The 16858-nt window shown below is 30.8% G+C and overlaps 1 protein-coding gene across 4 annotated transcripts in view; it reads left to right on the top strand.

Annotated features, from left to right (window-relative positions):
* Nucleotides 1–16858, top strand: part of LOC106689406 (probable E3 ubiquitin-protein ligase RNF144A) — an 88626-nt gene that overhangs the window by 39049 nt on the left and 32719 nt on the right. The window contains exon 1 of one of the 4 annotated variants that reach the window (XM_024358577.2): nucleotides 11817–11868. The exons of 2 other annotated variants lie outside the window; for them this stretch is intronic. In XM_024358577.2, the coding sequence (XP_024214345.1) occupies nucleotides 11832–11868 (37 nt within the window). In that variant the 5' untranslated portion in view covers nucleotides 11817–11831. Of the gene's footprint in view, nucleotides 1–11816; nucleotides 11869–16203; nucleotides 16283–16858 lie in introns of those variants that run through there. One more of the 4 variants, XM_024358575.2, reaches the window with a different exon arrangement.

Here is a 16858-nt window from a genome sequence, read left to right as displayed (position 1 = left end):
TGTGTATTGTCAAAAATACAATTTTGAAAAATTCGTGGTGCTGTTGAGATAGAAAGTTTTTTTGTTTTTTCCATGTGGCATATAAATTTTATGTTTTCGTGTTACGGCAATTCTGTTTATAAAATAATATTTAAAGTCGAAAATAAATCTATATTAAATACTTTTTAAAGACTTGTGCTATACTAATTATACTCTCTCAGGTACATATTTAAACTCATTTATACTGATTCAATTCTTTAATATACTAGTCGTTTCAATTCACTCATTCTCAAAACTGCATTAATATATAATTTACAATTAAAACAACAAACTATCCTAACATAACAAATAGTTTTAAACAACAGTCTATATGCATACTACACTTACGTTTTACATATTTCAGTCCAGTTAAAGGATACATATCGTAAAGGTAAATAAATTTTGTTAATGAACAAATTGGAATTAAAATAATAACTTTTCATAAAAATGATTCAATCAATATTCAAAAGATAACGTTATTAAATTCATATCGTTGGATAATTGATAGTTGGTAGCTCAGTGGTAAGGCATTGTGCTACTAACTGCGAGGATCTAGTATCCAGCAGTGACCGATAATTATTTATTCTGTTATATTTTTGTTATATATTGACCGATAATTATATTCTGCCGTGAGTCAATCCTGTGAGTTCTAAGCCCCTCTGGGGTCCACGAATCTTTATTCAGTGGGTACTCTTACTTTGGTAAAAATCCGGCAATCGATTCTGACTAAATCACCTCCTTGCACAACCGCTGGTTATAAAGTACTGCCCCCCCCCCCACCTGACACATCATGGAGTCCACCTCCGAGTAAACTAGGAATCCACATACAAGACTGAAACTACAAGTAACCACTTTGATAATCAGACCAATTTGGACATATGAAATTGAGCTCTGGGGCTCTACAAAACCTTCAAATTCCTCCCGCATCCAATCCTTACAATACAAAATCCTATGTAAAATTCTTGATTCTCATTACGTTACAAATAAACTCATCCACAAAGACCTTAACAATTCATTCGTTGCAAATTTGTCCCAAAACGGATATGCGTCTTTTCATTCCAAACTCCTTACCCATTCTAACCCACTGATTCGATAGACTAGGGCTTTTGATTTCTTTTGAAAAATCAAAAAAATATAATTAACTCCAACATGACTCAACCAATCTACCCCAAACATGGTAGTGGTTAAGGGCTCAATAAAGTGCACCAAAGGGCACAAACCGGATCTAATTAAACAGATTAGAACCGAAGATATAAAATAAAACATTTGAAAAACTTTTCTTTTTTTGAATCCAATATTTTATCTCATAAGGGCATTAAACCTAAACTTAGTTAAGTTAATATAAGTTACAAGTGGTGACATTCAGCTTTCCAACAGTTGTATTAACGTAAGAATTGGATAAAATGCAGAGGTGTTATGAACGATTATATGAACCATTGTCACCGTTGTAAAAATAAAAATCTAAATAAAGCAAGGTGAAAATTTTATTTTTTAATTTTTTTGAAAAATGGTATTTAAAAGTTGTAAATGTAGTTTAAAATGAATGTGATTTGCCTCAACCTTCAAGCCTCATTGTATTGTTTAAATTTTTAGTGATTAAAAAATCATTTAATATGATTAGTAATATTTTTTCATATTATTCAGAAAGCGGCAAACCGATTGTCATATAATAACGGAAAATAGACATGTATATTTTCTAAGCTACGCTCCAAAAATGCTTAATTTTGTCAATATTTTTTTTGTTTTCAACAAAATAATTGTAAAAATAAATCAATAAAAATTATTTGAAAAAAGGTTTTTTAAATCTAGGATATAAATTATAAATAAAAAAAAAAAAGTTATGTGAGTAAGAAATCTATTTAAAAACAAGTTGTTATGATATTATTTTAATGATTAATTTATTTTAAAGATGTGACAAGGGCAATTAGCCTGCAATTTTGAGATTTTAAAAAGCTATGACATCAATATTGAAGGTATGGCCAAAGAAATCAGTGTGTAGTCAAGGAAATAATGTAATTGTTATAAAAACAAAAAACTTTTTATAGGTTGTATTCTTGAGAATGGCCTGGGGGCCGAAACGTTGGAGAATTATTAAAGAATAAAGGTTGAAAATATAAAGGATCAAAATTGTGTAACTTGATAATAAATAAAAATTACTTTATACATAAATAATACATGAAATGTATTATATATACTTTACTGATTCTTCTCCCTTTGATTGCCTTGTGACATTATAAGGTGTTGATATGAGTCCAGCTAAGGTAGTATAGTCTAGCTATAGCCTAAGGTTACGCTATGGAATTAATGTTAATTAATTCTGGGAGGTACGTTGTATACCTGTGTCAAGAACTCATTTCTATATTAAATAAAGTACGAACTAACAAATACTGATTTTTATAAACCAGAATTTTAAAGTGAAATGTTATATATATCAGGAGAAGTGGATCGATCACAAGAGGGGGCCCCGTAGATCGCAGAGCCCTGATCCTCGGCCTTGCGGGAGTAGGGACTGCTCTCAAGCTATGTGCATTCCATTTAAATATTCTCATTTATCAGATCAAAATGATGATAAAGTGTTCTGCGTTATTTGTTTGACCCTCACGTAGACGAGAACGACCCACGTCGACTAAGAGTTAAATGGAATATGTTCAGTTATTTCCAATCAATTGATTGAATCAGTTTAGCGCTGTTACATATCGGGCTACTACCAGGCTCTTTAACCGAGTGGAGGTACCGGCCACTTTAACATATGATTAGATATGGGGCCTCATCAAATTATTTTCTCAACAACTTTGAATTGAAGCTATGGACAGCACCTTAATTAAAGTCACTAATTTATTCAATATTTGAAAAGTAACAAACATTAAAGAAATTCATTTAAGCACATCAGTTTCTATAAATATCACTGACAAATTGCTCAATTTGATTTTTAAGCATCTTGTTTTCTAGAGTAAGGTTTGAGTCGCGGTCATATCTATATTGACTGTTCAGATATGTCTCGGTACTAATGTTTGAAACGAAAAATCGTCCATATAGGTATTAAAGGGTTGTTTGAAACGGAAAAAACAAAAAAAAATCGAGGTTGCAGTCCTACTGACGTATTACCATGCGCCAAACATAACAGTAAACGGGGTCGGGTCGGGGGGGGGGAGAGGGTCAGGAAAAACACTCAAATTAACAAAAAAATCATCAGGGATTTTGCGGAAGAGATTCTGACTAAACTGATTTTAGGTAGAGATCCAGTTTAGCCAAAATCTCTGCCGCAAACTCCCTGTAAAGACCTGAAACTCAGGTTGAAACATCGGCACTATAACTATAAATTAATAATCTTCTACTGGAAGAGTTTATAGATTTATTATGAATTTGGTGAATGACACTAATCTTCCTTGTTTAAGTGTAATAATTAATTAAATTATTACACTTAAACAAGGCAGATTAGTGTCATTCACAAATTCATATTATAATTTTTTGTTTATTTGTGCTTTTTTGTTGACCGCAGCCCCCCCCCCCACTCCCGACCATCTTCTCCACTTAAAAAAATTTATTAAACTTAAGACAGTGCTCATGTAAATAAAGGAATAAACGCAATGAAAAGTGTAGTAGAAAATGTAAATAATGAGAAATCGAAATCAACATAATAAAGTAGTTAAGTAATGATTAGTGAAAAATTTGAAATTATTGTTAAAATTACTTTCGTACTTTTCAATATTTATATATTTTTAATCACTACATAACTTCATTTTGTTATTTTTATTATTTTATTTCGTTAATTTCGATTTCTCATTATTTACATGAGCACTGTCAGATGTTTAATAATTTATTTTATCATTTGTTTGTATAATTCTTATCTCTACAATATTGTATTTCATCTTCTGTTATCATCTAATATCTACTTAATTTATTGTTATGTATATTCACAATTTTGTTTGATATTATATTATTTTTATTTTTTTCTGAATTGAGGTTGTTATATTACTTTTTGTTTTCAGCCGTGATGAAGGCCTGAAATTCAGGCTGGAACGTCGGAAAAAATAAATCAGTTTTACTTATTTGTGCATTATTATTGAACGCAACCACTACCATCTCCTTAAATTGAATCTACGGTTAATTATAAACACCTCATTAACAAAAATAATTCTTCTTTTCCAATTTAAATGCAAATTTGAGATAATAAACTTAAAAAATTGGTTTTATTTTTAATCTAATTACACTAATTAATTTATGATAATTAAAAAAATCAAGATAACAGAGCGGCATTTACTATTGTAGTTTCCGCTTATTTCCATATGACCTGTCGACCGCTAATCGATGACTTTGTAGAAAACTCACTATTAACTCACTTAACGAATCAAAACATTTTTAAGGGAATTACTACTCAGATGTTTAATGTTCTTATATTAGCTCTCAGCTGATAGATAGGAATGCTAAGCCGATCGATACGACCACAGGCTTAACTACCTGTTGGGGAGCAAGGGCCCATGAGGAAAGAGTTGGGTCCCGCTCACCTGCGTCACGTATACCTCAACATAGCCATCAGTGTCCTAGGAAATCCCGACTTAGCTTGTAGGGCAGGGCAGTTTTTTATTATTTTTTAATTCTCGAGTTTCTTCGTGATGTTCTCGGAATATTTCTTTCCTCCCATACTTGTTTTCTTCGGTCCATTTCGAACTTGAGATGAATCAGTTTCGACTTCCCTGTTGCCCAGCTTACACCATGCCTCCAGAGGACTTTTGGTTTAGTAAGTATTGTGCATAATTTACGATGTTATAAACCAAACATTAAATTCGCAATATTGCAATTGAACGTAATTATAAGATATATTTTTTGTTAGTTTATTTCGTCATCTGATCTGCAGTATTTTACAATTTTTTTAAAAATTCTCCTGCCTTCAAGTCAAAAATTAAAACACAATTGTTCTTAATTAATTTATTTGGACGTTTCGGTAATAGCGCGTCCTACTTTTCAGCTTTTATAATTTAATATTTTTAATTTATAAATAGTCATTTCTACAATTGCTTACAATTAATTAATTACATCTAATCATTTAATCATTTTTAATTATTTAATAGAAAGAATCGAATTATGAATAATTTCTTTTAATATTATTTTGTTTACTTTCCTAATCTGCCCCAGAATAGCCTTCAAAAAATTTTTAAATGATTGTTTTTTATTGACATTTATAACTGTTACATAAAAATACATCTAGAAAATTTGATGTAAGATCAAAATGGAGTGATACTGGCGTGTAGAGAAACTACCCATTAGTTGCACTCTAATAACGGTTTTACAATAGAAGGTCTCGTTGCCATTTTCTTTTCAGGTGCTTCGGAGAGTTGTCAGTAATGGAAGAGTAAGCAAAGTTAGAAACTAGAGGGTTTGGGTGGTTAGGGATTTTATAATGGAAGAATTAATATCGGTAACATATAGAACATTAAGGTCTTTATGGATGATTTAAATTGTGAACAAGTAATGAGTATTGAAGATTTTCCGAAGGATTTTGGATTGTAAGGATTGGATACAAGAGGAATTCGATGGTTTAGTGGAGCCCCAAAGCTCCTTATGTCTAGATAGGCCTTATTATTGTCACGTAGATCAATCTTTTGACTAGATTTATAAATGGATCAAAGCTCAAAGTTTAATTAGACACTAAAGGGGGGGGGAGGGTTCAATTAAATTATTTCATATGATTGGATTCCAGTACATCGTCATAAGTGATTTCATGGCTCTGGTTATTGTTTGATTTTTTAGGACTATCTGATTTCATATACGTTTTTGTAGTAATCAATTTAATCATTTTGATTTTTGTTAGATTATTTAAATTTCATTACAAAGGACGTACAAAAGGATATGAAATAGAACGTGACTTTTAATTCTTTGATTGTTACGAATATATATTTTCCAAAAAAAAAAACTTTTATTTTTTTATTTACAATCTTAAAATTTTTCTTGAGACTGGTTAATGTAGTTTAAATAAATAATTCAATTTTTATTCATTTTTGTCTCAACACATTTTATTTTTCTTAGAAGTCCGACGTTTCGGCCAATCTGGCCATCCTCAGGGACATCCCACAAAACAGCTTTTATTACATATATGATCCTTAACAGCTCAAATTAATTAACATTATTTAGAATTTATCTTACCTTAATACACTTTTGGAACTAAAATTATTTAAACACTCAACTTCATCCAGGCTATTCTACCCAGATCACAACAACAATGTCTACGAAACATTAAAACATTAGGTAAACATATTCTTTTGTTGTTGAGACATAAATGGATAAAAATTGAATTATTTATTTAAATTTAATTTTTTTTTTATTGGGGAATGATGAACTTTTGTTAAAACCAGAGAACCCATAGAGAAGCCCATATATGCAGGGAGAGCTATTATTTATTATTATTCTCAAATTTTTTTACAAACGCTAATCGCTTTTAGAAAAAGTGCAAATTTCAGATAATCGGACAGTGTCGCAGTATTTGTTTTTAGTTTATCATTGTACACTTTTTATGTTGGAGAGTAAACGTACCTAGATTTTTTGGAACCCATGACATATTTATTTTGGGGTAACGGGGTAGATTTAATTTCGAGGCCTGTAATGAATATAATTTTGAAGCCTTGTGCGGATTATTTTTGAGGGTCCGAAGATAATATAATTTTAAGTTCATTCCGAATAAGAACAATGTTTTCCCACCCATCTTCATTACATTTGGTAAAATTAATATGTTGCAACAGTTCATTGTCAAGGCGTATACCTATGAAAGTTAAACGTACTAGTTAACGCGACTGTTAGTCTACTGACATTACTTGTACTATCACCTATCGCGCTAGACCCAGTGCGACAGTACTGTCATGACAGTAAATGTTAGGATCACTTCAACTAACAAACTGTTGCATGATCTGCGACTGTTGCTTCAACTGAAACTGTTGAAAAACTATGATAATTCACTAACGAGGTATATATCTGTTTGTTAACGTGACAGTTGCTTCACTGATACTGCTTGTACAATCAACTATCTCGCCAAGGCTAGTGCGACAGTTCAATCATAACTGTAATATCTACAATTGCAGTTATAACGACGTCACTGATTTCCCCAGGAGCGGGTAAAAGTGACGGGTAAAACGGGTATTTTCAAGGCGCTGAGCGGGTATTTTTGATCGGGAGAATCGTCAGCACAGATTTTAAATAAATTTTCACAAATACTTTCATGTTTTTGAACTGGAGTGAAGATGAAAATGTTTGAAAATGGCCTATAAAATTAGACGAAACGTTACAAAAAGGTGTAACATTAGCTGCTTTGCTTGAATAGTGGCACATATAATAAGAAAAAAATTATTTTAATTTGTATTTTGAAAACCCAAAAATATTAGAAATTGTTAATCGCTCTAAACATAGGAAAATAGCAGGTGCTATATACACTGATAAAAATATTGAACATAATAATTTAATAAATAAATAATTTAAGTACACATTATATAGATATGATAAACAATTGGTATAGTTATATTGTAAAATAGTAATTTAGGAATGATGTATCGTAACTACGTTTTAAAAAATATTTTACTTGAACTTTCATCTTTGTAAAGAAAAGAGGTAGGAATTATTTAGCATGGAGGTAATCTATTAGTTATCGAAATTATCAGGATAACCTTAATTTAAGTGGAGTTAACAATAATGTTTTGTATAATTTGTTTCTCCTTATTTTAAAAATGAAATTAGTACTTTTAATAATATTAGACAGCAACTATGATTATTGGAATTAGTATAGAGAGACCAAGTAAATAGACCAGATTAATTTATATAATTTTTAAATGATAAAAAATAATAATGTTTATGTAGTTGTTTTAAACTGAATTCATATTGCTGAATTATTGTAGTGTTGTATGCATAATATGAAATTTATTATTTTGAAATGTGAATTGCCTGATGATGGCGCGGATGACTTAATAAATAAAATATGGAACAATTATTCACTTCAACTCATTTGTATATGACATATTCTATAGACTGGTAATTTGGTTACTTACAATTATACTGATTTTGGGACAGTCTATAGGAATCAGACCAGAGAGAGAAACCCTCCCCTTTCTACGGTAATATATTGGTAACAATTTCATTTCAAAATAAAATCAAAATTTTTTTTTGTCAGATGTGGCACAATTCAAGGAAAGCAGCTATCTATAGATAAACAATAAAACTGTGAATAGTTAATGCGGTTTGTGATTGATGTTTAATAATAAAAGTAAAGTGTTTACAAAAGGAAAAAAAAAACGTGATAAGCAAAATTTTAAACAATTTATTGTTGTCAAAATGTAGTAATAGCTGGTACACTGAAGGCGCCAGCTTAGAAAAACTTGGGTTAGAAAAAAAAACCCAAAAAACTAACGGAACATTGCCATTGAGTCACCAAATAAATAAACAGACAGTAGCCACAGAACCTAGCCTGGTGTAAACCAAACGCTAAGTACAGATACAAAATAAATAACCGATGATGTATGTGTCTAGACGGAGGGGTGTTCGTGTATGTATTTGTTTATGTATATACATATATTTTTTTTTGAAGGGGAAGAATACCATTACGACAGAAAGGTAACATGACAGGATATCCTCAATTGCATCTGAGGACGTTACTAAATGATTACATCTCCATCCCTACCCTGCATTGCTAGTTAACTGATCAACCGGAATAATTGTGGTTGATAGTGTTCCACCAATTCCTCTCCCACAATCAACTGACGTAACCCATTTCCATTAAGAGAATGAACACTCCAAGGAGTTCTGTTAGAAAAAAAATCCTTCAACTTGATAGAATGTTGCTCTTTGGATGTAGAGTTTTCTCATGTACATCTCCTGTTTTGAATTATTCTATGCTGATCTTATCTTCTTCGATTGGTTGCTTGTTTTATTTCGCTCAATATAAAACGATCCAATCTTACCGTACACCCTGCATCAAAACGTGGTACATATTTTTTTCGTATAATATTTCATTATTAAGCGATTACCATACATGCCGCGTAGTAAGCAAGGTGGGAGCGTCATAATTCATTTCCCGGGACCGCCGAGAAATAAATATTAAGAAATTTCTAATTTTATTGTTTTTTTATGGTTGTTATGACAATAGTCAGATTTTACTTTTAGTCTCAACAATAATTCGTTTATCGTCGCATTCTTTGAGGATGGACCTCAATTGAAACCAGGGATGGCCAACCCAAATGATCTCGCGGGTCACTTTAGAAATGGACATAACTCAGGGACCGCATATAAAGTTATATATTCCTATATAATTTAGGATAAGAATAATATACCTTTATACTCATTATAGACATTTTTTTTTAGTGAAAAATTGAAACATATTCATATTAATCTTTCATGTAATTAAATTAAATCTGAACCGCTACAACTCATGAAGTGCATTACTTTGTAAGGAAGTACTCAACATGGCTTGACCGCCAGGTTTTTATCCGATTGAGGGTACCCACTTTATGAGGCTGGGTTGGCACCGAGGACTCCCGAACCCACAGGGCTGACTCAACGCCTACAGGTAACAGATAGTGATTATCTGCCACAGCCGGAATAGAACCCGGGACCTTGAAGTTAGTAGTCCATTGCCTTACCAACGAGCTACCCACTCCCTATTCTTACATGTAACCATATGTAATATAATAATAATGATACTAAATACAAATTGTAAAGAAATATATAACACTACAAATATATGGATGGACAAATATTGAATTTTTTTTAATACATTGCTTTTCATTACTTTGGTCATCATAAAATAAATATATTTTGTATAAGCGTGATAAATATCGCGGGCCAAGAGTTTAGACAGTTAGACAGTTACAATTAGAGTTAATGACCAAACCTATTTGTCTTCTGTACAAATATTCATGAACGCTTATTTCAATATCTGAACAAAGAACAAAGATTGAGTTTATTAACGTAATTCAAATGCAATATGCATTTGAATTACGTAAATCTATTCACATCTCTTTTTCAATCTACTCACATCTGTTTTTTTTTCAAGTATAAAATCCAACAAATTAATCTTGGAAAACCTTGGATTATGCAAATTCTTGTCCTGAGAAATACTAGAAGTATGTTCAATTATATCTGATTGAAATTAAAAACTTTTCCTATCTAGTGGGAACAAAAATCAACCAAAATAATTCTTTTCTTCTAGTGTCTTTTTGGCTTCAAATGTGTCCCTACGCGTTTGTCAATATATGGCAAATTCGCCCAAGCGCAAGCATGTGGATGAGTTATTTGGATTTTTGGACGTTATTTGGACTGCGACAAGTTGGTCTGACTTTCGTGTCGGTTTTTGGGCACAAGTGAGCTTGTATATTATTCACAACGTTTATATTCAATTAGCATTGCTTAGGAACTGCCTACAGACAAATATTTGGGATTTTGATTAAATTTGAATTTTAATGAATTGGATTTAATAATTAACACTAGTTTAAGATTGTATATTTTAAAATGGTATCGATTTGGTATAAATTTATTGTTTGAAATTTTGTTTATTAACTTTTGCTGTTTTTTTAATTTAACATTGCACTAATGTAAATTTACAAAGTCATTATGTGTCCAGGTAATTAAATTAGCAAGTTTCTGTAAAAATTCCTAAACAAATGTTGGGTTTATATGTTATGTAGTACCATTGTTATGAATTTTTATCATATACCTCCTAATTTATCATATACCTCCTACTCTATCATATACCTCCTACTTTATCATATACCTCCTAATTTATAATATACTGATATTTAAGTTTTCTTACTTAAATAGTCTATCTTTATTTTTATAATATACTAATAATAAAAGACCCATTTATATGACTAAAATAAAGCATATATGAGGCCTGTTTCATAATAAAAGCTAATAGTATTAGTCCATAAATACAAATACACAAACTATAAAGTGTGAGCTCTAATACATTATGTTTCTTGATGGGGATGGCTATTGGTGATGACTATTTGTTACATGAGTTTGAAAGTAAACAATTATCTAGCAGAATTGTGTAAGTAAGTGAAATTGTACCAAATACAAACCACAAGATTAATAGTATTAGTTTGTACTTTATTATGAAACAGGGCCCAGGACTTACGGAGTTGAACTTTAGGGCTCCACTAAACCATCGAATTCCTCTCGTATCCAATCTTTACAGTTCAAAATACTTCGTAAAATCCTTAATGCTCCTTTGTCACAAATAAAATAATACATCAGGACCTCAATGTTCCATATGTTGCCGATTTGACCAGAACCAGATATTAATCCTTCCATGATAAACTTCTTAACCACCCAAACCCACTTGTTTATAATCTGGCTTCTCCTTCATTGCTTGATTATCCTTGGCGTCTGAAAATATAAAGGCCTCGAGATCTTCTCCTCTGGAAATGTTATTTGAGTTCTATCAATGGATAGATCCATAACATGTATGTATCATATCATTGTATAACTAACATTTACTGGTTGCATATATTGTAATACAGTTATAAATAATTTTTTTTTAATGTATTTTTTATAAATTAAATCGAATGCAATAACCTACAAAAGGCAAAAGAACACACAAGTATGTCAATACTCACGTTCGTTGCTTTCTTTGTTTACCCAGCATTTCTACTAGTCTTGGATTTGCGGCAAGTGACCAACGTGTGAATCCGACATAAAAGCAAAAGATGCCTTATATAAAAAAAGGCCTTTGTGGTAATAAAATTGTTTACTTTATGGTGTGTCTATTTTTTTTTTTAATTTTGAAGTCTATTTTTATCTTTGTTTAGTTCCGAAATAAATGAAGATACAAATTAAATATGGATATAGGCTTGAGATGGAGCATCTGCAATATTGGTCAGTATTAATTGTTATGAGTTTTTTTATCTTTCCTGTACTCTACCATTTTTATAAGATATTGAGTCGTGTAAAATTTGAAAAGTCCATAAATTTATAAAGCTAATTTTAAAACATGTGCGGTGCTTTATGAATGAGAATTTAAATTCTTCTTGATTCATATCACGTCTTCTTTAATCATTAAAATTTAAAAAAATTCTATTTGTTATGAATTTATAGTACTTCAACTTTGCGATACTAAATATATTTTTAAAATCACTACGTTGTAAAGATTAGTGATTGAAAATTCACCGTTATTCAGCCTTGAAATTCTTTGGCATAATTTACAAGTTTTTACAGAATGCCATGGCTCTTCCTGGTAATTGCATTGCTAATTTAGCAAAGCTTTAAAAAATAATGTTAAAGCCAACTAATATATTGTTTTTGATTAGTGTTTTATTTTATTATTGATTTTTTAAATTTCAATTTATTTTCAACTATTGCGTTTTGGTATATAAATCGTATACAGGATGTTTCCTGGATTAAGTATCCTAACCATATATTTGAAGTTATGCCCGTTAACTCTTTATTTATGAAATATTCACATCTAATGATTTCCAGTATTATGAATTATTAAGGTAATAATTAATAAATTAATAAGTGTTCTTACTACTTTAAAATTGAAATATAAACATTAAAAGTCATATTGAATATTGTTCAAAGTGATTTACCTTCCCGGGGTTCCGTGAAATAATTTAGGAATGGTTCATTCCACGTCAACTCAACACTTTTGAACCTTACCATCTCTGATTTTCTTCAATTTTGTACATATGTTGTGTAAGCCTTTCTTAGCTTTTGCTGGAAATACACCATTTGAGACTCTATTTATATCAAATGATAATGTAGGGGTTCAACATTTTACCAACTTCTACCAAAAGTTTTTACAATGTATATAGTTAAAATGGTGGTGGATAAAAATAGATAAAGAAAAGGAATATTTTGCTTGGCCGAAAATACAAAAAAACGGTTCTATATTTGTGAAAAATGGGTCCAAAAATTCCTATTTGGGGAATAGGCCATGCGTAGATGGTAAACAGTGGATATATCCAAATTAATGAATTCTCAACAGTTTAAAATTAAATATTAATGGTAATAAGTTTTTGATAAATCGGCCATTTAAAACCCAAAACTTTTTTTTGTTTTATAAACCATCAACTTTTAAATTTTGTTTTTCTCGTATTTAATACCATACTTTTAGTCAAAACCTGTTTTTTCTCCTGATGATCTTCAAGTTGTTCCTTTTATTTTATTTTTGTCCTGGATTTTCCTTTATAGGAAGTTGATTATATTATTTTTTTTAAATGCTGAGGTGAAGAAAATTTCCAATTAGAATATATTATTTTTCTATATTTTGTTGTTGTACAACGTTTGAGGATTTACCCCATACTCATGTACTAGAATAGTAACAAATAATTTAATCTTATCAACAATTTTTATCAATATGTTGTATCTATACAATTAAAAATATTGTATTGGAAGAAGCTGATAGCTGACCAATATAGTAGAAAAAACTGTTTATAAGTCACACAGGTTTAGATTCATATTAGTTATGATTGAAGCTACTCCTGACGAAGCCATGCCAAGTGGGGCAAAACCTTGGTTAACAATAAATAGTTTTCTTTTACTATTTTGATGCCTTTATTGATCGCCTCGCTATCTTACTACAATAAAAATATTGTACTTTATATTTACCTTATATTTATTAATTTTACCAATTTCTATTGTGAAATTTTGTCATTTATACACATATAGTTTAAATTTTTTTTTTACAACATTATTTAAAATAATATCCTCCACTAGTGGTGCATTCATTTATCCCCGTAGCACAAACCGATGTGGTATATTAGGCATTACTTCATTGGATATATCAATATGCCCAATGCGCTTGTTTTTTTTTCATCCTTAATTGACAAATTTTAATTTAAAATTATGTTTTTTTACTATTGGACTATTTTATTTCTAAATATTTTCACCGATTTTTTATTTTTATATTGCCAGCCTATTTTATTTTAAACTACTGATTAGTAAGCATCGCTTGAATCAGCTTCAAGGTTCTGTGATTTTTAAAAAAAATTTATTGTTTTCTTTGCTAAATGTGTCATCAGTTGTTATATAACTCCGAACTTCCCTGAATCATTTATTTATTTTTATTATAAATGATTAGAAACTTTTTATCATTAAAGTTTAAATGAGCCTTTTGTTTAACTGGATGACTAATTCTATAAAATCAGTCTTTGAATTTTTAATATTGACTCAATAACAATTTATCATTAAATAAATGGTAAAGGGAACAATGTAAATTCCAGTAATTTTTATGTTTCCCATACTTTCTGATTTTTTTTTGGAATTGGAGTTATTAACTGAAGACTTTTATTTCACTAATCAGTGTATCTACTTTTTTGCAGTTATTTAGAAAAAAAATCAATTATACGAGCACATCGTGTAGATAAATTAATTTTTTATTTAAAATGTTAATTTTTGACATCTATATGGCTGTGGAAATTTAAATTTCGAAATAAACTGAATAAGTTTTGTTCTAGAATTTAAATTTGTCATTAAAAAGATAAATATTTACTTCTTCATATTGACTTTATTATTAATATGTATTAATTCAATAATAATATATATAAATTCATTTATATTTGAAGGTTATGCCACCTCTTTTTTTTCTCTTTTCGTATCCTTCATAAAAATAAAATTAATACTTCATACATATATAATACATGAAATGTTTCCTTTTTTACCCTTTGAAAAACAATAATCTTCTATAAACTAAATACAATATATTATAACTATTTTCCCCCTATTTAACATTTTATTTCATTTTGACAATCCTATTTCATCTACTTGACAATTTTATTCTCCCTATTTCTCCCCCTTTCATAGTTCCCTCATAGCTCCCATCTCCAGTGATCTGTAACCCACGTTTGATCCGTTTAACGAATTAAAAGTATTTATTATTAGGTAGCAATATACAATCAAATCAAAGACATGAAAGTCACAGAAGTAGATCAATTTTTTTTTTATTTTTAAGTAATTTATTTATTGTTATTTACAACAGTATATAAGTAAATTTTCTATTATATATAAATTAGCATGATTCAAACATGTGTAGAATCTACCCAGTGGTATAACTCCAATTACGTTACTAGAGAAGAAGACCTCTGGGCCATCTTCTTTTCAGACACCTAGGGTGATTATCAGGTATTGAAGGAGAAGTCAGGTTAGAAACAAATGGGTTTGGGTGGTTGAGAGGTTTATCATGGAAGGATTGGTATCTGGCACTGGCCAAATCGGCAACATATAGAACATAGAGGTCCTGATGGATGACTTGATTTGAGACAAAGTAAGGAGCATTGAGGATTTTACGAAGGATTTTCGACTGTTAGGATAGGATACGAGAGGAATTCGATGGTTTTGTGGAACCCCATAGCTCAACTCTGTATGTCCAGATTAGGCCTTATTACAGTCAAGTGGATCAGTCTTTTGTAATGGATTGGAAGTTATAATGGATTGAATTGTAATTATATATATAAATCTAAGAGCTAATTCCCATGCAGATGATGATGTATGAAAAATATTTTTTCCGCCAAGATGGCTGTATCCCTATACTAACACCTAGGTCTTCTAAGAAGTTCCTTGTTTTATCTGGTATTGTTCCGCGAGATCCAAATCAGAGTCCTCTCACGGTGAATAAAATTATACTTTACAGATATAATAGCAATTATGGCAAAATTAAAAGATGGAAAGATAGAGGTCTCGGTAGGGACGTGACGGCCGTGCGGGTTAGGGCGCAGGTCCTAGTGCGCTCAGTTCGGTTCGATTCCCACCTTAAGCAGTTAAACATTCATTTTTCGGCGGTCCTGAAGAATGAATCTTGACACTCTCACCTTGGTTAGTACGTGGCGGCAACTTAGGTTGGCAAAAAGGACCACTAGGCCCACTTGCTGGACTTGTTCCCCCCACCAAATACCAGCACCAGTACCAGTAGAGGTCTAGGTATGGTAAAATATACGTTGGCAAACCTACGTGTTAATTTGTCTTCAATATTTTCGAGTATACAAAAACACATTTGTTGATAACCCATAAACCTTGCGTCTTGTTTGTTTGACTGTTTGGCAGTTTCCTTTTATGGAGGATTATTCCGTCCCATGTTGAGTCGTGTTTACCACGACTTGGTAAAAATATTTTGCTGACCCATTCTGCAGATTTCCCTGACGCTTATGAACAAAATAGTTTTGTTGACTAGTAGATGAGATAGTCTGTGTTCCGGAGCCACAGCGGCTAGCTACCTACCAGGCCTCAGCGACGATGGTAGCATCCAACTTCTGGACATGGCCATTGCCAGTTGATTTTAGAATCATCATGGATGAAGGTATTATTTTTTATTTTTGTAAATAAAATCATCTAGAAAGAATCGTCCGACAATGAGTTAGACTTTAACTTGCTTTGGAAACATTGTTTTTAATAGTTATTTTTAACTATGAATGTTTGTTAATGCCCACGAAAAAAAATTATTAACCTCTCTAGATTTGAGGTTTTACCTATCAAGATATTTAAATACAAACATCATTGTATTTAATTGTGGCAATTAAATCGATTGACTTTGGTCAATATGAATCGATTAAATGGGCACTACTTATAGCATATTTGAATAAAATATATTATCTGAATATTATATGTATTAATAATTGACCGCATTAATTTAAATTATGTAGATGATGTGGTCAGGGATGCGGTCACAAGAAAACAAAAATAGTTAACAACTGTTAATTTGCCGACGTTTAGCCCCACTTTGAAAAGCTTCAACAGGGCTGTTCTTTCTACTACTTGAGTTCTCGTCTTGACCTGAGCAAAGGTGGTCTCTGGAACAGCCCTGATGAAGTTCTACAAAGTGGGGCGGAACGTCAGCAAATTAATAGTTATTAATATATATGTATAATATATATAT

The sequence above is a fragment of the Halyomorpha halys genome, unplaced genomic scaffold (genome assembly GCF_000696795.3).
Source record: "Halyomorpha halys isolate HHAL.00 unplaced genomic scaffold, Hhal_1.1 Scaffold1351.1, whole genome shotgun sequence".
Lineage (NCBI taxonomy): Eukaryota > Metazoa > Arthropoda > Insecta > Hemiptera > Pentatomidae > Halyomorpha > Halyomorpha halys.
This window is presented reverse-complemented; position numbering and strand designations above follow the sequence as displayed.